The sequence below is a fragment of the Sinocyclocheilus rhinocerous genome, unplaced genomic scaffold (assembly GCF_001515625.1).
Source record: "Sinocyclocheilus rhinocerous isolate Xijiao unplaced genomic scaffold, SAMN03320098_v1.1 scaffold432, whole genome shotgun sequence".
Classification (NCBI taxonomy): domain Eukaryota; kingdom Metazoa; phylum Chordata; class Actinopteri; order Cypriniformes; family Cyprinidae; genus Sinocyclocheilus; species Sinocyclocheilus rhinocerous.
Genome location: NW_015627225.1, coordinates 1,385,130 through 1,407,385, shown reverse-complemented (window position 1 = coordinate 1,407,385; position 22,256 = coordinate 1,385,130). Strand labels below are relative to the sequence as shown.

General features: G+C 35.0%; 2 protein-coding genes across 2 annotated transcripts in view; one reads left to right on the top strand and one right to left on the bottom strand.

Moving 5' to 3' along the window:
* LOC107721724 (tetratricopeptide repeat protein 7B-like) overlaps positions 1 to 19,907 on the bottom strand; it is a 49,189-nt gene extending 29,282 nt beyond the window's left edge. Inside the window, exons 1-8 of the mRNA XM_016529880.1 lie at positions 19,709 to 19,907; positions 18,033 to 18,187; positions 15,115 to 15,283; positions 8,004 to 8,137; positions 7,198 to 7,319; positions 2,747 to 2,825; positions 2,349 to 2,428; positions 2,194 to 2,265 (exon numbers count right to left, since the gene is read on the bottom strand). Coding sequence (XP_016385366.1) covers positions 2,194 to 2,265; positions 2,349 to 2,428; positions 2,747 to 2,825; positions 7,198 to 7,319; positions 8,004 to 8,137; positions 15,115 to 15,283; positions 18,033 to 18,187; positions 19,709 to 19,829 — 932 coding nt within the window. The 5' untranslated portion in view covers positions 19,830 to 19,907. The remainder of the gene's footprint in view (positions 1 to 2,193; positions 2,266 to 2,348; positions 2,429 to 2,746; positions 2,826 to 7,197; positions 7,320 to 8,003; positions 8,138 to 15,114; positions 15,284 to 18,032; positions 18,188 to 19,708) is intronic.
* A 1,690-nt stretch (positions 19,908 to 21,597) lies between these two features.
* Positions 21,598 to 21,909, top strand: mrpl57 (mitochondrial ribosomal protein L57). Its single transcript, XM_016529868.1, has one exon. The coding sequence runs from the start codon at positions 21,598 to 21,600 to the stop codon at positions 21,907 to 21,909; it is 312 nt and encodes a 103-aa protein (XP_016385354.1).
* The last annotated feature ends 347 nt before the right edge of the window (positions 21,910 to 22,256 follow it).

Sequence of the window (22,256 nt, the reverse complement as noted above, 5' to 3'; positions counted from 1 at the left end):
CATGCACACAGGCGCTTCACTACTGCGGAGATGACGAGTCGGTGTGGCCGAGTTCATCTCTTAAACCAAAACAAAGAAAGCGCTTGTTTATCAGTGAATTATTAAAATGTTAATGCAGCCTCCTTACTGTTTTTCCCTGACACATTCATAATCATAGCTTCTGCCGGTGCGCTGTGGCAAGCTTTATGCGTGTGCTTGAGCGCTTATTAGGCCTTGTAGGCAATTAAAGGCTCATTATAATGATTTAAATGGTTCATTAATAAATGTGCGATTAGTCGACTAATGCTTAAAATGAACGACTACTAGTCGACCAGAAAAATCCTTAGTCGAGGGCAGCCCAAAGTAAAACATATTCACTTTTTTTTTTAAATATTTGATATATTTTGGATTTTATGAGTTGTATCTCCCAGGATATGTTGCCCTTTTAAGGGTATAAAAAACAGTCTAAGTCATCAATAATTCTATGATTTATTTGATGCAAACAAATATGGAATATTCAAAATATGCTGCATGTATGACATGTCTGTGTCCTAAAATTGAGGCATAGACATTTTTTGTATTTTTACATTTTTTAACTGTCTCATCTTTATCCTCAGGGGTGGGTAATTCCAACCCTTGAGGTCCACTGTCCAGCACGGTTTAGCGCCACCCCTAAACAATCATATAATGTAATTTATGTAACAAAATAATTTTTTTAATGTAATCCTGAAGACTTTTGTCAGATTTGTCAGATGTGTTTGATCAGGGTTGAAACTAAACGCTGCAGGGTGGTGGCCCTCTAGGAGCAGGGTTGGACACCCCTGTTCTACCATAAAATGAGCTGTGTGAAACCCTGCAAGAAAAAAAAAAATCTAGTTAAAAATGCAAAGATGTAAACTAAATGTAATATTATCCGTTTTACATGCAAATATTAACATTTGCACAATTTTTTAACTCAAAATAAATAGAAAGTGGACTGTGTACAGGGGGCCTTGATGCCAGGAAGGCCAATAAGGCTCTTCCCTAAGGGCCCCTGGCCCTGGAATGCAATTTCTACTGAGGGGGATCTGCTCTCCTTGATGCGATTTATAACCCTCATCCACCCCACTTCTCTGAGATAATTGTTTTTTTTATCAAGAGGCTTCCCCTTGTATTTTATGTGATTTCTGTGTATTTTCTACATCACCCCCCATAACCACCAAGGGGGAACGCCAAACACCCTCAAAACACCACACCCCACCCCACCCCTCACACACACACCACCCCATACCACCCCAGAATTCACAATAATGAAATAACCAGAACTGGGGGCACAATTTACCTTGTGACACCATTCATTGTCGGTATTGAGGATAATCCTTTTTTTACCCTACCCTAATCTGGCAACGTATCTCAGGGGGATACGCATATTTCAAAATGCGATAAAAAAACAACACAAACAACATATGACTTAATTTTCTTTTTCAACATCTCAAGACAATGTTCACAATTAATACTAATAGTTGTATTGCATTTTTGCTGAAAAAAGTAAGATTAATATATGCCTACTTTCTACATTTTCTGAATGTCCAGCCTTCATGGGCAGACGTGTTAGCTTTAGGTCAAACTGACAAAACGAGCACAGAAAATTTGAACTAAGTGATGTGACCCCCCATACTCCAAACAACCTCAACTATGATAATGATAACAGTATTGGATGAAAAATATTTTGCCTCCTACAAGAGACTAAAGAAATATTTCCTCGTGCCTCCTACAAGAGACTAAAGAATTTGTATCTGGTGGTACACGTTGCCTGTTTTAGGGATATACATGAAACAGCGGTGCCAACTGCAAACATTCCAGTGTTTCTGTAGTATTACATACATACTTATATATACAGCATTTATTATTTTGAATTAGATGTGTATTAAATATATTATGTCAAGCTCTAAAATATTTTATTATTTTAAATAGTATAAACTGCAGAGAAATTGCTATATTTGTGAGTTAAAAATACATTTTAAAAACATTCTCTTATAAATCACAAACAAGTGGAAAAGCCATTAATAATAATATAATATATTAAAAAAAGAAGCTGTCACTATTGCAGAAGTAAATCTACAGAAATCTTCATGGGGATTTTGAATTTTGTCTTGGATAATGAGGGACCTTGGAGTCAAAAAGATTGAGAACCACTGTTCTAACAACACAAGGTCATAAACACACACAACGCACCATACGCAGGTTCTGAGTGGTTCTGGTCTCAACGGCTCGGAGAATCTCTCGGAAGCGGCCGACACCACGGGTCAGGTTACTGCAGCACCGGGAAATGGAGAGAAAAGAGATCCATTAATCACCTCTAGAGAGCTGAAAAAAACCTGATGGCTCACATCAACAAATTTCTTGGGTTCCAGTAACTCTGCTCACACATGCCCCTAAGCAGGATCTCTGCAAGCTGCCTGGCAATAGTCTAAACACACACACATATATAAACATAAAGTTCTCAACCAGGGGCCGGGGCCCAATACATAAAATCCTTTAAATTAGGCTAAAAAAACCCTCTAAAAATTAAGATTAAAATTTATGCAAAATTTTGTAATCTTTGTTTTTTCTTAATTTTTGTTTAAGAACCAGGATTATAGTCTTGGAAAACTTAGACATACAAGGGAATGATGAAAGTGTAATTTCTAGACCTGGAATTTTGTCTTGGATAATGAGGGACCTTGGAGTCAAAAAGATTGAGAACCACTGTTCTAACAACACAAGGTCATAAACACACACAACGCACCATACGCAGGTTCTGAGTGGTTCTGGTCTCAACGGCTCGGAGAATCTCTCGGAAGCGGCCGACACCACGGGTCAGGTTACTGCAGCACCGGGAAATGGAGAGAAAAGAGATCCATTAATCACCTCTAGAGAGCTGAAAAAAACCTGATGGCTCACATCAACAAATTTCTCATCGACTCCGTACAAACTTTCTTACACAAACACATGGAAAACAAGCACGCACCCTCAGGACTGGTCAGACCTCTGCCACGATTTAATGAGCTCAAGCATCAAGCAGTCAAACTAAAGCAGTTACTTATCAGTGGACAAGAAGTTATCAGGGCCTGTAGGGCACATTGATTACAGGAGTTCTGGATACAGTGCAAGTCACAATTAGCACCTATATGAACGCTGCACCTGTGAATGTGTTAGCACCTGTCAGCGACTGGGGTCAGTATCCTCAGACTGCGATATTCCCACAGCCTTTTTACAAACTGACAGCACACAAACACACACACACACACACACCATGAACGGGCACGTGTGTAAAAGACCAGAGAACATAGCTTCGGGCTGTGGAGGTGTGAAGCGTTGCAGAGATGCACGTGAATGCAGGGAGAAGCAGTACAGCAGTTGTGTTGAGAGAGACAGAAGTGTCGAAACAGGGATGAGAGCGAGCATGACAGAGAGAAACAGAGCTAACAAATAAAACGGTTAATTCAACCATCAGTTTAAAAAAATCACATGGATTTAGCCAATTTTAAACCTACAAGTGTCTATTGTTTCCAAGTGCCGCACTTGCTAAAATCACAGTTTCACTGTTCACAACTGTGTGCCCTTAAACGTAAAGTTAATGTGTGGAATTGCTTTCATGAAACACATAATGTCCTCTATTTTTACATTTAGATTACCTTCATTGTTATCTAACACTCAATTAAAGGTAATCTTTAAAACACTAATAATTTAATAACAATACAAATCTCAAAATTAATATCTATTTCATACAGTGTATTATAATGTTGCGATGCCTAAATTCACTTTTTTAAGTTTATAGTGATTTGTCTTTTTGTTTTTGTTTTTAGACAAAAGTATTGACTTTTGCTATCAGCCATATAAAAGAATTTCAGCTGTAATTTTAATACCTTTAAAATTACTCTACAGAGTTCAGGCTGAGGACTGAACATTTGTTATCCTGTAGGAAATGCATGTTGTGTGAGGTTTAAAGACATTGCTTTCAATCATTTATGAGCCTAACAGATACATTACCCACAATGCACCAATGCAGCGGTCATATTTCACACAGATGCATTTAAAGCACTGACAGAAGCTCCACCTGCATCCATATGGAAGATCCCTCCCCAACCACACACTCACTGCACAAATAAATAATGATGGAGAGTCTCATACTGGCATGTGTAAGGCCACCACACATTTCATGCTAGTACTGCAAATCGGAAAAAAGTGCACCTAACCGAATAGAACAGAATAGAGATGAAAAATGATTGGGACAGAAGATGGACAACTTGTCTCTTACTTCTTCAACCTTCCCATGTCTTCCCTTTCCCTACTACAACAGTATGATCTCTGAATAGACTGCATACTAGATCTGTTACTCTATCTCTCTACAATCAGCATGTCTGTCAGAGTAAACAAAGTCAAATTTCAGCAGACTGGAGATTTGTCCACTTATGAGATTCCCGGAAAATGCATAAACTGATCAAATGTGTACCTTAAGCTGCATTGGATACAGTTGGCAGTGCATTGGCAGTGTCTGCTACAGTTACACTACCATTCAAAAGTTTGGTTTCAGTAAGATTTTTAAATGTTTTTGAAAGAAGTACCTTATGTAAAATTGAACACAGCGTATTCATGCAGCCTTCATTTTGAGAGCGTGCCCATGATGTTTTAAAGGCTGCTTACATAGGCAGCTAACTATTGTTTTGGCTTCTGTGTGAAGCTGCTACAATAAAAGCATGGCACTACTCTACATGAAGAGATTGTAGGGATACGTACGAGTAGTCATCAAACACACGGCTCCATGATGCAGAGGCCGCGGTTCAGGGGGAGAGCGTGGCATCAGAACACACATAAATAACATGAAACGCACAGATATGCACAGGCTGAGAACTACAGAGGATCAATTAAGCATTTGGAGGAAAAAAAGGCACACAGACAGACAGAGAATTAGTGGGCAGACAGAAAGGTCAGCAGATTCCTAGACCACTCACTGAAGAACGTGTCTGAGGGAAAGAGGAGTGATGAGAAGAAACAATAGATGTTCGAACAGAGGGAATGATAAATGAATGGACACCGTTGTCTCAGGTGTTTCTAAAGGAAGCCTGTTTGGGCTGTCAATCATAATTGAGTGTTGTGCTATGGATAGGGCTGAATGGTATATTAAAAATTATATATGCAACATATTTGAGATGATTTTGCTGGTGATATAAAGCTACACGTTTTGAATTTTATTTGACTATTTAATTTTGTCAAATAAAAAGTTAAGAGTGTGTCACTAATCTAATTTTGCAAAACCTTGTTAAAGTGGGTTTGATTCGTTTGTTTAAATCAATTCAAACTGTCAGCATCAATGATTTATTTCAAAATTTGAATTTGAAATTATTTTTTGGAATCACTATTCAGAATATATCATCATTGGCAAAACATTACATTTCAAAAGTTTAGGGTAAGAAGGAGGTTTTTTTCTTATGCTCATAGATCCATTTCTTTTATCAAAAATACAGTAGAACCAGCAACATTGTGAAGGTTAAATACCATTTAAAATAACTGTTTTAAAATTTAATTTATTCATGTCATGGCAAAGCTGAATTTTCAGCAGAAATGGTTATTATATGCTGAATTGATGATCAATAAAAATTTATGATTTTTGGATGAACTGATCAAAAGTTCAAAAGCATTTATTTGCAGACTGGAGATTTGTCCACTTATGAGATTCCCGGAAAATGCATAAACTGATCAAATGTGTACCTTAAGCTGCATTGGATACAGTTGGCAGTGCATTGGCAGTGTCTGCTACAGTTACACTACCATTCAAAAGTTTGGTTTCAGTAAGATTTTTAAATGTTTTTGAAAGAAGTACCTTATGTAAAATTGAACACAGCGTATTCATGCAGCCTTCATTTTGAGAGCGTGCCCATGATGTTTTAAAGGCTGCTTACATAGGCAGCTAACTATTGTTTTGGCTTCTGTGTGAAGCTGCTACAATAAAAGCATGGCACTACTCTACATGAAGAGATTGTAGGGATACGTACGAGTAGTCATCAAACACACGGCTCCATGATGCAGAGGCCGCGGTTCAGGGGGAGAGCGTGGCATCAGAACACACATAAATAACATGAAACGCACAGATATGCACAGGCTGAGAACTACAGAGGATCAATTAAGCATTTGGAGGAAAAAAAGGCACACAGACAGACAGAGAATTAGTGGGCAGACAGAAAGGTCAGCAGATTCCTAGACCACTCACTGAAGAACGTGTCTGAGGGAAAGAGGAGTGATGAGAAGAAACAATAGATGTTCGAACAGAGGGAATGATAAATGAATGGACACCGTTGTCTCAGGTGTTTCTAAAGGAAGCCTGTTTGGGCTGTCAATCATAATTGAGTGTTGTGCTATGGATAGGGCTGAATGGTATATTAAAAATTATATATGCAACATATTTGAGATGATTTTGCTGGTGATATAAAGCTACACGTTTTGAATTTTATTTGACTATTTAATTTTGTCAAATAAAAAGTTAAGAGTGTGTCACTAATCTAATTTTGCAAAACCTTGTTAAAGTGGGTTTGATTCGTTTGTTTAAATCAATTCAAACTGTCAGCATCAATGATTTATTTCAAAATTTGAATTTGAAATTATTTTTTGGAATCACTATTCAGAATATATCATCATTGGCAAAACATTACATTTCAAAAGTTTAGGGTAAGAAGGAGGTTTTTTTCTTATGCTCATAGATCCATTTCTTTTATCAAAAATACAGTAGAACCAGCAACATTGTGAAGGTTAAATACCATTTAAAATAACTGTTTTAAAATTTAATTTATTCATGTCATGGCAAAGCTGAATTTTCAGCAGAAATGGTTATTATATGCTGAATTGATGATCAATAAAAATTTATGATTTTTGGATGAACTGATCAAAAGTTCAAAAGCATTTATTTGAAATAGAAATCTTTTGTAACATTATGAATGTCTTTACTGTCACTTGTGATCAATTTAATGCATGCTTGCTGAATAAAATTATTCATTTCTTTCTATTAATCTCTTTTCCTGTATTATTTCTTTAATTAATCAATTTAAATCTAATTTGCAACATGGGCTGTTTGCTCAAAATAATGTTTAAAAAAAAACATTTTAAAACATACAGCAAATATTGTCAAGACAAATATGGAAATATATATTTTCAGCTATATCACCCAGCCCTAGTTCCAGAGAATATAAACACACAAATACTCACCCATTTTTAAAATGAATAACATGAGCCCTCTGAAGTCCTGTCTCCAGGAAGTAGCCAAGTTCCTGTTCCTGTGTGACCGGACCGGGCTTTGGACTGCGGTTCTGAATGCCAACACTAAGAGCCTGAAGACAGGACACAAGTCATCAAAGATTACTGTCAATCATAACTGAAACAAGCTCAAACTCTTTCCTGGACACTTCCTGTTAGTTATTCAGCAAATCCAGACCAAATGTCTTCAAAAGAAACACAGAGTCAGACGGTTTACTATATTTACCCGGGGAACACTTTAGAGAGGACGGCGGTTAGGAGGGTATGAGTTTCTAGCATGAAGGTCAAACGTAAAACTTCGGCTTCATCTAAAAAATGCAGCGTCAACACTGCAGCAGAACGCAAGCGCTGCCGTTCTCCTCTCTTGCCATCATTCACTCTCTCTCTCTACGCTCCCTCCCTTCTCCACCAACGCTAAATCACAAGCAGTAAATACTGAACACTGTGCAGGGGAATGAATCTGGGCACTACGATTCCAACAAAGAGAATTAGTGGTGTGAAAACCATCTAAATGAAACAGAGACTCTGCAAAGAAAATCAACTTTGACCTGTAAAAAGCTTTAATTGTGATTTAAAGTTCACAGGTGGGACAGGAAGAGATTAGTCTCACGGATGTCTCACTCTCTGCAGCAGTACTGTGCAAATCTGTCCTGCTGCCAAGAAAATCAATGTATATTTGAATGTCTATGAGAATGTGAATAAAAAATGTGAAGATGGAAGAAGAAAAAAAAATGTAGTGAATGAATATTTGGAAATACCTTTTCTACCTCCTGAAGATAGAGAAGGGCGATGTCTCCAGACTTCTCATAACAAGTGATTATCTCCTGGTCTCTGTCTGCATTACGATTGGACAGTGATGGGGATGCCATGGGCACTTTCTCCAGACAGAGACCTATGAACAAACAGCAGAGAGAAGAGATGACTTACACATGCCAAGAGCTAGAAAGGCACACAGAGTTGTCCTAGTGCTCTGCCACATTCAGAAAGATGTTTATGACTTTTGACAGCTCATTTTAATAAAGATAATCTGAAGTGTGAAAAACAACCTAACTTGTTCCCTTTTAGAGATGTGGTACAGCAGTACAATAAAAGAATCATTGTGAAGAAGTACCATCAGGAATTAAGTAAACTAAAAAAAACAAATATGTATATGAAGAGTTCAGAAAGTGCCATTTTTTATTTATTTTTTCCTAAAATTTGCATTTTTCTCAGGCTCTATGCTTATGTTTAGAATCTATTGAAAATTTTAAACGGCACTTAGAGGCTTTTGCATCTGAACTCTTCGTACATACACACACACACACACACACACATATATATATCTATATATATATATACACACACACATATATAGATAGATAGATTCAAATAAAACAAATGTAAATGTATCACATCAAGCATCATTGCAGTGTTCTTATCATGTGAACATGAAAAAATAAAATAAAAAAGCATTAAAAGAAGTTTTTAATTTTTTAAAAATTAAATCAGTAACAAATTCTATAAATTACAAATTATATTTCATTTATATGCACGTTGTCCAAATGAACTACAGAACCTCTTGTGTTAACTAGAAAAAAATTGACATTAATAAAAAAAAAAAAACTGACATTTGAATTACTGAATTGACTGACAGCACTTACATTTCATAAGTCACCCAAGGCTGTTTATTTGTTGCTTGAAGAATCGATTTAGTATTGATATGTAGGTACCACATGGCTGCTATCATACCAAAGCCAAAAAATATAAATATAAATCTGCCATCAATCAAACCCCATTTCTTTTAAAATCATAGTTCCATTCATCTCTACTGAGCCACAGTATTCACTCGTGAAACTTTCAGAAGCACACAGCACTTCTGTCTATTCTAATTCAATTGCCTACTGAAATACACTGTTATGGTTTGATCCGTACTTTGAGGATATTATATTCATTCTTAAAGGGTCAAACTGAACACGTTACTCTTCGTTCATATAATTCGAGTTTGTTTCCTTTGTTCCGGCTGGACAGAGGAAGTGAGACGCTGAAATATACATGTGTGAGAAAATCAAAGACCTCAGACAAACCAGAAAAGCTTTAAATGTTTTAGCACGAGCTGATGTCTGTTCCACTGCCGTATCTCCTTGCCTCGTCTGGGTCAGCTGAGAGCCAAGTAATGCGGTAAAGATACAAGCACGGTTCCTTAGAGATATCACACAATCTGTGGCCAATCTCTGTCTACTGGCTTCAGCGTCCGAAGTCACATTTAATCACATCTCAGGTGGCTGGTAAACATGATGAGAGTTGTTTGTTTGGCTGCCGTTAGTATTGGGTTCTCCACGCAGATAAAGTTTTCATGACAGAATGGCAATGTGACAGGAACCAGAAACTGTAGCCCTCCTAACTACTTTTCAAACTGCTTCAATAATAGATAACGGCTTATAAACAGATATCACAGGATGAAGAAAACAGTCTGTTACCACACACAAAATGATTCCGAAATGAAAACGGAGCCGAATAATCCATCACAAGCAAGAAGGTAATGACGAGGCCCTGATTAAAAGTGCCCTGTGAAGTCTCAGTAAGACAGGAGGAGAACGAGAGTGGACTGATTGGCATAAAATATTAGTGAACGGTTTTAAGTCACCTACACTATTGGGGTCAGTAAGAAATTATTTCTACTTCAACAAAGATGCATTAAATTGATAGCAAAGACTTTCACATTGTTACAAAATAAAATCTGTTGTTTTGAACTTTCCATTCATCAAAGAATCCTGTAAAAAAAATCATGGTTTCCACAAAAATATTAAGCAGCTCATCCATTGGTAGTAATAAGAAATGTTTCTTCAGCACTAAATCAGCATATTATTTCTGAATGTCCATGTAACACTGAAGACTGGAGTAATGGCTGCTGAAAATTCAGCTTTGACAGCTCATTTTAATAAAGATAATCTGAAGTGTGAAAAACAACCTAACTTGTTCCCTTTTAGAGATGTGGTACAGCAGTACAATAAAAGAATCATTGTGAAGAAGTACCATCAGGAATTAAGTAAACTAAAAAAAACAAATATGTATATGAAGAGTTCAGAAAGTGCCATTTTTTATTTATTTTTTCCTAAAATTTGCATTTTTCTCAGGCTCTATGCTTATGTTTAGAATCTATTGAAAATTTTAAACGGCACTTAGAGGCTTTTGCATCTGAACTCTTCGTACATACACACACACACACACACACACATATATATATCTATATATATATATACACACACACATATATAGATAGATAGATTCAAATAAAACAAATGTAAATGTATCACATCAAGCATCATTGCAGTGTTCTTATCATGTGAACATGAAAAAATAAAATAAAAAAGCATTAAAAGAAGTTTTTAATTTTTTAAAAATTAAATCAGTAACAAATTCTATAAATTACAAATTATATTTCATTTATATGCACGTTGTCCAAATGAACTACAGAACCTCTTGTGTTAACTAGAAAAAAATTGACATTAATAAAAAAAAAAAAACTGACATTTGAATTACTGAATTGACTGACAGCACTTACATTTCATAAGTCACCCAAGGCTGTTTATTTGTTGCTTGAAGAATCGATTTAGTATTGATATGTAGGTACCACATGGCTGCTATCATACCAAAGCCAAAAAATATAAATATAAATCTGCCATCAATCAAACCCCATTTCTTTTAAAATCATAGTTCCATTCATCTCTACTGAGCCACAGTATTCACTCGTGAAACTTTCAGAAGCACACAGCACTTCTGTCTATTCTAATTCAATTGCCTACTGAAATACACTGTTATGGTTTGATCCGTACTTTGAGGATATTATATTCATTCTTAAAGGGTCAAACTGAACACGTTACTCTTCGTTCATATAATTCGAGTTTGTTTCCTTTGTTCCGGCTGGACAGAGGAAGTGAGACGCTGAAATATACATGTGTGAGAAAATCAAAGACCTCAGACAAACCAGAAAAGCTTTAAATGTTTTAGCACGAGCTGATGTCTGTTCCACTGCCGTATCTCCTTGCCTCGTCTGGGTCAGCTGAGAGCCAAGTAATGCGGTAAAGATACAAGCACGGTTCCTTAGAGATATCACACAATCTGTGGCCAATCTCTGTCTACTGGCTTCAGCGTCCGAAGTCACATTTAATCACATCTCAGGTGGCTGGTAAACATGATGAGAGTTGTTTGTTTGGCTGCCGTTAGTATTGGGTTCTCCACGCAGATAAAGTTTTCATGACAGAATGGCAATGTGACAGGAACCAGAAACTGTAGCCCTCCTAACTACTTTTCAAACTGCTTCAATAATAGATAACGGCTTATAAACAGATATCACAGGATGAAGAAAACAGTCTGTTACCACACACAAAATGATTCCGAAATGAAAACGGAGCCGAATAATCCATCACAAGCAAGAAGGTAATGACGAGGCCCTGATTAAAAGTGCCCTGTGAAGTCTCAGTAAGACAGGAGGAGAACGAGAGTGGACTGATTGGCATAAAATATTAGTGAACGGTTTTAAGTCACCTACACTATTGGGGTCAGTAAGAAATTATTTCTACTTCAACAAAGATGCATTAAATTGATAGCAAAGACTTTCACATTGTTACAAAATAAAATCTGTTGTTTTGAACTTTCCATTCATCAAAGAATCCTGTAAAAAAAATCATGGTTTCCACAAAAATATTAAGCAGCTCATCCATTGGTAGTAATAAGAAATGTTTCTTCAGCACTAAATCAGCATATTATTTCTGAATGTCCATGTAACACTGAAGACTGGAGTAATGGCTGCTGAAAATTCAGCTTTACCTCCACAGGAATAAAATGTTAAAAGTTAAAATATATCAAAAAAGAAATAATTCCACAACATTTGCTGTTTTACTTTATACTATTACAGACCCCAACATTTTGAACAGTAGTGTATGTACTCTTAAATATTGACAAAATTATTTTCAGCAGATATACACATTTAAAATGTACAGTTTTATTCTTCTGAGAGAATACCAACCAAAAATAATGATTTATCTGGCACTAAATGCCATGTCAAAATTTTTGTTCAATAAAATGCTCTAAAAATGAATGCCCCCCCTAGTATATATCAATGGCTGTAATGTAAACTAAGTTAATAAATTTAGTAACTAAATCTAAATAAATCTAAAATACCATTTAAAAAATGAAAATGTAAAATATTTCCTGCCCACCTTCCTGTTTTAATAGCAATAATGTCAACAAAGGGAAGACGTGTACAAGTAATTCCATAAGGTTTTTAAAGTACTTTCAAATCTAATACTGTCAGCTGGTGGCAGGACTACCTGCAATAAGTTGTTTAGTGATAAAATGACTAGTTTGTCAGAAGAAGAAGAGATCAGGCCATTGTTTTGTTTTTTTAATTTAATCTGGTCCTGCAACAGCAGTGGTTCTCAACCAAGGGGAGCCTCAGCAAACTTCCAAGGGGCCACATGAGGCCTTAAAATAACTTAAAATAAGACAAAACAGGCATTAAAATAATCTAAAACAACTAACAATCAAGACGTTTTCATCTATTAATTTAACCCCCTCAACAACTGTTTTTTTCTTGTGAAAAACCAGGGTTCCCACTGTCTTGAAAAACCTGGATATGTGAGGCAGCCTGATTTTAAAAGTGTGATTTATAGTCCAGGAAATGTCATGTAAATTAATAAAACCTTAAAATGCCACAGGCATTTTACAATGAATATACATGTTACTAGTTATGCAAGGCTCTAAAATATTTTATAATGTACTGTAGATATGATGAGTAAAAAAAAAACAACTTCAGGAAACCTTACAGAAACCAGAAGTGGCCAAAGATTAAAATAAGTTTTGAAACTACAAACATTGTTATGGACAATGGAGAGCCTTGGACTTAAAACAGTTGAGATCCACGGTCATATGGGCACAGAAATGACACACTCTAGCTTTAAGGAAAAGTTCAATTCTGTGACAAAGGAAGGAATAGGGATTTTCTAAGGTCTTATTGTTCCACACCAATGCCCAAAGAAAAAAAGGGGGTAAAATACTGAATGAGAGAAAGGGAGACAGTGTGTACATGCTGTAAATCCCTTTATCTTATATAGACCTGCTATACTGGAGCCCTAAACTTAATCTTAGAAGGTCTGAAAAAGTCACATTCACTTCTGTTTGGATACAGATAACATATTCATCAGAAATCTGTTCCTCTCGACTGCTGCGTTCCTCTAAACACACACATGTCCCTCGACTTACAGGTTTAAAAGCCCGTTATACTAGCCAGCTCTAAGACAAGCCCCATTACGGTGACCAGGCTCTTTAATGACCTGCATAACGGCTGCAGTAAATCTGACGCCTCAGGACAGGCAGTGACAAGCAGCTCACAGAGGCAAGAGGGAGATTTTTATAATTTAGGACGAGGGTTTAATATACACAGGAGACGAGGCAGGAAGCTTCAGTGAGATGACACACACGTGTGTTTGTGTGTGGTAGCTGGAGCGTGATGGATGATTGGGGTCGAGGGAGGAAGCTGCCCCCCTGTAAAAGTAGTTGTCAGTCACAGAAATGCTATGAGGCGATTGGATGAGACAGGCTCTGTGCCACCATGCAGTTTTTCCCCAGAGCCCCACAGAACCGCCGATCTGTCAGAACTCTGATCAAAGACTTCACGCTGCGGTCCTGGCAACACATTCAATGTGCTCGGAATTAAAAGTGTGTGTGTTCAAAGCAGAGGATTTAGTAGCAAACACTTTTCTCTGCAGAGCATCACATACAGTATTAAAGCAATGCTGCCTCCCAAAGGACAAAATATGAACTGCAGGGATCCGTGAACTGTTCTGACCAGGTGAGCATAAAAAAACGAAGCTAAAAATGAATAAAAATGGCATTAAAATTAAATTAATTAAAAATAAAATAGAAATGGCCTCTTTTTTACATTTTAAATTAAACAATATATTTTGTAATTATATAACTGTTAATATAATTAAATATGATATACACCACCCATAGACATTTGGGGTTGGTAAGATTTTTTAAAATGTTTTTGAAAGAAGTCTCTTATACTCAACTAGGCCTCATTTACAGTTCATGATCAAACACACACACACACACACACACACACACAAAAATAAAAATATGATACTATATTTTTTCTTTTTTTCCAATAAATTCCATTTTAATATATTTCTAAATGTAATTGATTCCTGTAATGACAAAGCTGAATTTTCAGCAGCCATTACTCCAGTCTTCAGTGTCATATGGTCCTTTAGAAATTATTCTATAATCATTCAATATGTTAATTTAGCAATAAAGAATCACTTGTTATTAGTAATATTCTTGAAAACTGTTACGAGACATTGTTAATATTTTTGGAAATATTGATACAATTTTTTCAGTATTCTTTGATGAATGGAAAGACTAGAACAAAACAAAAACTAGAATTTTTTTAAAAACATTTTAAATGTTTTTACTGTCACTTCTCATCAATTGAATGCATCATTGCTAAGTAAGAGTATTCATTTCTTAAAAAAAACTTGACAGTAATGTAATATATAGAATTTATACTGCATGAAAAGTAAAATCCCAGTGGTTAAAAAAACACTTCACATTGCTGTATAATATATTGAATATTATCCTGCTGCTGTGATTTTGTTGCTTTGCGCAGCATTTTGCTTTCAGTAAGGACACACATTTGTACTTGATTGCAGAAACATGACGTCTCGGTTCTAGTTAGGCAAAACTTCCTTAGTTACACAGTTTCACAGCGCATACATAAACAGTGTAACTGCAACAGCAGGCTCGGGTTTGTGCTTTCACAAAGACAGCATTTCTGTTATGTAACAGAGCAGCAGCTCTAATTTCTGAGCTACTACACTGATTATTTACCTTTGGTGGCATAGGCCTCAGCGATCGTGGACAGTCTGTACACTGGAGCCCCTACCAGCTGCATCTCATCCAGATTCACACGACTGTACTGATTCAGCGCTTCCCTGTAATCACCCTCCACATAACAAAGCTTAGCCATGATCAGACTGGCCTCCTGCATGTATTCAGGCTGGGAGAGAAAGAGAAGACACACACCACCACACTATAGTATACTATAGTAAATCAAATATAGCACCACAATCACTTCACATTTTCAGACACACAACTAGAATAATTTAAATACATCGCTAAAATACAGATAAACACCAATGATACTGGAAAGGCTCCAACCATGAGTGGTTTAAAGTCAATTTTAGATTTACCTGGCACTGAATTATCCATAATCATAAACTTTTTTATTCCACTACTAATCTGGTTGTCATTGACTCCCAAAACTTGGTATTGCGGTATTGCTAATATTGTTGGATATGATAAATTGCTTTTGGTTTTTCTCATTTAAAAATCTTTAAATAAAAGTCTGATAAATTATTACATTTAAATCTGGATGTTAAGATGTTATTCCATACTTAGGGGCCATTTTCACAGAATGTGTTTTTGCATTCTTTTGCACTGCTTTTCCATTGTTGTAAACATGCAGTAGACGGACGTGTTTGACAGCTGTGCTTACGTTCATGTCTTTTGCAGCGTCTTGTGCATGACACAGTATTCTTAAAATAAGTTCAACTTTTTAAAAAAAAGCATCTCTACACCTTGCATTTTTCCCCATTCCACTGACATGCATCGTGCACAAAACTGCATACTGTGTAAATCACCCCTTAGAATTCCTTTACACTAACCATTAATCATTTACTAAGCATTTTTATATATAAAGTATATATTTTCTTTAATTTTGATGATGGATCAGATACATTTTAGTATCATTAAAATTCTATACACTTTTTGTGTGTATATTTATTATGTATATATAAATTCACACACATGCACATATATATTTAAGATAAATATGTTATGTTAATATATTAAATATATCACACTATAGTATACTATAGTAAATCAAATATAGCACCACAATCACTTCACATTTTCAGACACACAACTAGAATAATTTAAATACATCGCTAAAATACAGATAAACACCAATGATACTGGAAAGGCTCCAACCATGAGTGGTTTAAAGTCAATTTTAGATTTACCTGGCACTGAATTATCCATAATCATAAACTTTTTTATTCCACTACTAATCTGGTTGTCATTGACTCCCAAAACTTGGTATTGCGGTATTGCTAATATTGTTGGATATGATAAATTGCTTTTGGTTTTTCTCATTTAAAAATCTTTAAATAAAAGTCTGATAAATTATTACATTTAAATCTGGATGTTAAGATGTTATTCCATACTTAGGGGCCATTTTCACAGAATGTGTTTTTGCATTCTTTTGCACTGCTTTTCCATTGTTGTAAACATGCAGTAGACGGACGTGTTTGACAGCTGTGCTTACGTTCATGTCTTTTGCAGCGTCTTGTGCATGACACAGTATTCTTAAAATAAGTTCAACTTTTTAAAAAAAAGCATCTCTACACCTTGCATTTTTCCCCATTCCACTGACATGCATCGTGCACAAAACTGCATACTGTGTAAATCACCCCTTAGAATTCCTTTACACTAACCATTAATCATTTACTAAGCATTTTTATATATAAAGTATATATTTTCTTTAATTTTGATGATGGATCAGATACATTTTAGTATCATTAAAATTCTATACACTTTTTGTGTGTATATTTATTATGTATATATAAATTCACACACATGCACATATATATTTAAGATAAATATGTTATGTTAATATATTAAATATATTTATATATAATATAAATTATATGAATATATATACACATGTAAATATATTTGATATTATTGACATATTTATTCATACATTATAGGAATATAAATACATGTAAATATTTTCTAAATATATACTGTATATGTGTGTATTTATATATACATAATAAATGTACACAGTACACACATATATATTATGTAAACAAAAACGTTTATTTTGGATGCGATTAATCGTTTGACAGCACTAGTTTTTACTATGATACATTTATTATTTTTTATTATACTTTTAGTTATCATACTATTTTATTAGTTGTTACATTATTATTTATTACTTACAGTTTTATTAATTTTGTTGTGTCAATTTTATTAGTTATTTTTAGTGCTGTCAAACGATTAATCGCATCTAAAATAAAAGTTTTTGTTTACATAATATATGTGTGTGTACTGTGTATATTTATTATTTATATATAAATAAACATACATTAAAGGCATTTATAATGTTACAAAAGATTTCTATTTCAGATAAATAGTGTTCATATCGATATCGGAATTATATCGTATCGACCGAAATTAAGAAATATATCATGATATCAATTTTGGCCATATCGTCCAGCCCTATATTTAATGCGCATCTATATAAATTATATCATATATAAATATATTTAATATATAAATGTCACATATTTTTCTTAAATATATACATGCATGTGTGTGTATTTATTTTTTTACATAATAAATATACGCAGTACACACACATATATTATGTAAACAAAAACTTTTATTTTGGATGCGATTAATCGTTTGACAGCACTAGTTATTTTTTATATGTATATATAGTTTTATTCATTTTATTTCAGTTTTAGTTTCAGTTATTTTAGTACATAATGTTAAACTAAATGAAAATGAGAAATGTTGCTTTGGCAACTAGCTTAAATATATTTTATATTTGATTTTATTTCAGTTAAACATTTCTTTCATTTCAAGAAATATTTTTTAAATGGTTTTAGTTTTAATTTTAGTTCACTGTAACACTGACGCAGCAAACAGAAGTGATGATCCTGACAGTTCAGGCTTACCTTTAAGTTTCCCCGATCAAGTGCAGCCGTCAAGTGTTTCCGTACCTCCTGGAGGCGTGGCCGGGGCCCGCGGGGACTGGCTCCCTGCTTGATGGGGTTTTCCTTGATGTACTGCTGGAGTTTGGCCTCCCCCAGCAGAAGCTCCCCGAGATCATCTACAAGAGAAGCAGAGGTTGAACTGGGCACCTGAAATTACTCAAATAAGCGCACACATAGACGGAAAGCAAATCATACACTAGGATAATTTCATCATAATGACAGTCAGCAAGCTCATGCACACACATTCATAAATGTACCACAGCAAATGATGGCAAAATTTTCATTATTGGGTGAACTATCCCTTTCATCATTCTCGTCTGACTGAAAAAGTAATCGTGGAGAGTCGCCAGCTGCATATCTGAACTGTAAAGTCAACACTCAAACACATTTGCAGTGCTGATTGTGAAAGCAGCATTACATAAAGCCCAGATATAATCCAGTGTTGCACCTAAACACATTCTTACAGGTCTTAACACACGCACAGCTTTGAGAGCAACCACGTGTGGTTTAATCTGCTGCCTTACATGCACATCTTAAATCTTTCATCATCTCATACGAGGCGAAATAATAATGCTAATTAATATGTAGCTTTTAATGAACAGGGCAAAATGCAAAGAAAGAAACGGGCAATTTAATCCACAACTGTGTTCATTATAGACTTTAAACCAACCTTTAGGACAGTCTTTTGTAATTCATAAACTTTACCCAGTCAAATAGATCATCTTCCAGATGTTCACGAATGATATTGATGTAAAATATTGTTTTTGTGAAATCTTTTTACTTAAAATCTTTTTAAATATTCTGAAAATAAAAATAATAATGACTAAACACATATCATTTATTAATAAATAATCATAATAGTATTAATTAATATTATTATTAACAGACTTTTAAGTATAACTTTGTTATTGTTGTATATTAAATTTGTAATTATTTTTGATTATTATAAACAATTATTTAATTTCATTTTTACTTATAACCACTGGAAATAAATATATTTCTTTGTAAATTTTACATTCACACATGCCAACTGTAAGTCTTTTTCAAGTTTTTTTTAAAAGAAATTATTTTGAAATCTGTCATTAATAAAGCATTCAAAACCTTTTTGAAATTTCCTCTAATTTTGACTTATATCTAGTAATATTTGTGTATAGTTTTTTTCTATTCTTTTTATAAATCTTTTATTATACATCTATTATTTATTACTTTAAAGTTTTCTTTATCTGTGTGATTTAATTTGAATGCAAATGTTTAAGTTTAAATATGCACCATTCAAGTGTATCTAATGCAAAAGAGAATCCTATATTTTGACATTGACAATAAGTCAAATAATGACTCTCCATACATTTCTAGACTTAATACAAATATGAATTATAGAAACTTATGAAGATGAATGGACACAACTGTATGGACAATCAGGAAGTGTACTGGACAGAAAAGCAGACTAACACCAAAAAGGCATTAATATCACATTTTAGACACCCTGAAAAGAAACCATTCTCTCAATGATTTGTAAATGTGTAATTAAACGTACAGGAATGAACGTGATACGGATTTTGCCACCAGGCCTGAAACTCACACACACTGTCCGAGCTAACGCGTTAGCCAGGAGTACAGAAGACAGAAATCACACACACCGTTTGAGATGAGTTTCGCAGACAGCTGCCGCACGAGTTCTGGTATCTTGTCCCATTGTCCCTCTGATCGACAGCGTTCTATTTCAGTCTCTAATCGCGACCCGGACTTTCTGGCTGTCATCTTTCTGCCTCCTCCTGAGTCCTGACCAAAACACGACCGGAGCCGCAGCACAGAAATATCAAAGACCTGGAGAGGAGCATAAAAACATGAACCGGATTACGCTTCCGGGCCATGGTACTACTACTGAACTCTCATTGGACAGATTCATATCACGTGACTATTATTTTTGACTCACTCATTGGACAGATTCCTATCACGTGACTATTATTTTGACTATTTTTTTTCTCACATATTAAATAAAAATGTTGTATTTATATTTTATTTTATAAAATGTATTTCTGCTTGGTCAATCATGGCCTACAGCAGTCAATATTTCTGAATAATGACATTCAATAATCGTGTGCTGTCTCTCCGTGCTTGCTACTACCAATAAACCAATAAAAAAAAAAAAAACTTAAATCAATACTTAATTTCCATACTTAGTAATACGTTGTATAATTTACAGTCAGATACAGTCATTTTGTCGCAATTTTTTTTGAACAAGCTTCATTAAACCATTAAACCTCTTCAAATAACAAACATTATCATTGTTTGCTGCCATTATCCAGTAATCCAGACCCGCAATAAATCGAAGCAGCATACAGTACCTTTAAAAAGAAAAACGTAGACTGGCTAAATTAATAAATAAATTCATCAAATTGATCAGGACCGGATGGGGAAATCAGAAAATCAGGGATTGAGTTCAGTGCTCCTCTACTCTTTGCAGTTTTCCTCTATCCTGTAATAAAATAATTTCAACTCAAATCAGTATTCCATGTCTCTTATTTATTTAGTAACACGTCGCGTAATAAACAGAATAATGCGAAGTCTCTGTCGGGTTTTAGAGCTACACACTGAATTGAACAGCTCTGTTCCTCTGGTAATCCAGATTGAATGAAGTTGCCCCTCCAGATTTTTGAAATTCATCAATCAGCAGAGCGCGCTGCACTGCAGCCTCCAGTGCTGAAGGTGGCGCTGCAATAATCGCACTTCTGACATTCAGCAGCAGCAGTGTGTCTGCGGCATGCTGGCCGGGGATTTGGACAGAAGATTGTGTAAATTATTAAATGTCTTAATCATTATTGTTGTAAGAAATTGGCTTATTTTCATCGCCACGCTTTTACATTTCTGAGTAAATTTGATTTTCGTCGTTGTTGTACGAACGGTATTGTTTATTACTCGCTTACAGCCTGCATGCAAGTATATGATGTGATGTAGGAGACATTAAAATGAGCTAAAAAGCGTATTTGAAGTGTTTAGATATTAAGATGGACATATAGCTGTATACGATATATAATTATTTGACTTTGCTTGTTATCATTTAAAATGTTAATTGATTTCAGTGCCATTTCAAGTCAAGGTCAGATGGTTTGCTTAGACTTCAGAGAGTTCAGAAATAAATCTATATCAGATACTTATATACAGATACTAGAGCACTTTTTAGTCTATTAAAGACATATGTATTGTTTACCAGTTTAAATACGTGATAATAATGAAATTAGATCATATCTACTGTTTTTTATGAACTCAAACTCTAAATTCAAGGCTGAATAGCCCCAAACAATGTGCATTTACTGTACAGTCTTGTATTGTTTACATGAGTATGTCATTTTTAATGCAGTTTAAAAAGATTTTTTGTTTGATTTGTTTTAATCAAGAATTATTTTTTATCAATAATTTATCATTTTCTCATAATTTGTACTATTCTGCTTTCTGATGTGACATTTGTAGCTGAACTGCTTTGTGATTTATTTCAGATTCACTCTTGTAACCCGTCACTGGCTGCAGGATGTTCTTGACTTTGGCGCTTTTGCGGAAGGGAATCCCAGGAAAGCAGTGGATCGGGAAGTACCGTCGACCACGGGTAGTCACCTGGCAGATAAGACGCAATGTGATTAAACGCCTGGAACAGGAAGCCGAGAATGAATACTGGATCAGCCGGCCATTCATGACGCAGGAACAGGAGCAAGGCCACGCAGCACAGAGGCGGGAGTGGATGTGGCAACAAATCAAAGCTACACGACAAGCCAAGTTTCCTGAACACAAATACATTGCAGACCAACTAAACCACCTGAAAATCACCAAGACCTGGCCCAGCTAACCAGAACATCAAAGACTGATGCATCTCAGAGTTTGGAAAGAGGGAATTGATGAAAACCTAGGACTCTTTGTGTTTGATTTGATATTTTCTGCATTGTGCATCTGTATGTGATATGTGCTGTGCTTAATAAATGACTTCTGATCAACACATTTGACTCTTCTTATTTTTTAATTCATAATGTAGTCTTAACTGTAAATTTTATTTTAATATGGTAAATTCAATTCCAAGTCAATTCCAAACAAATTTGTTTGTCAAAAGTAACAGCACAAAAAAAAACAAAAAAAAAAATCTGGGTGAATAAACTGGTCACTCTTTCGATTATATATTTTCAATAAATCAGATTTCCT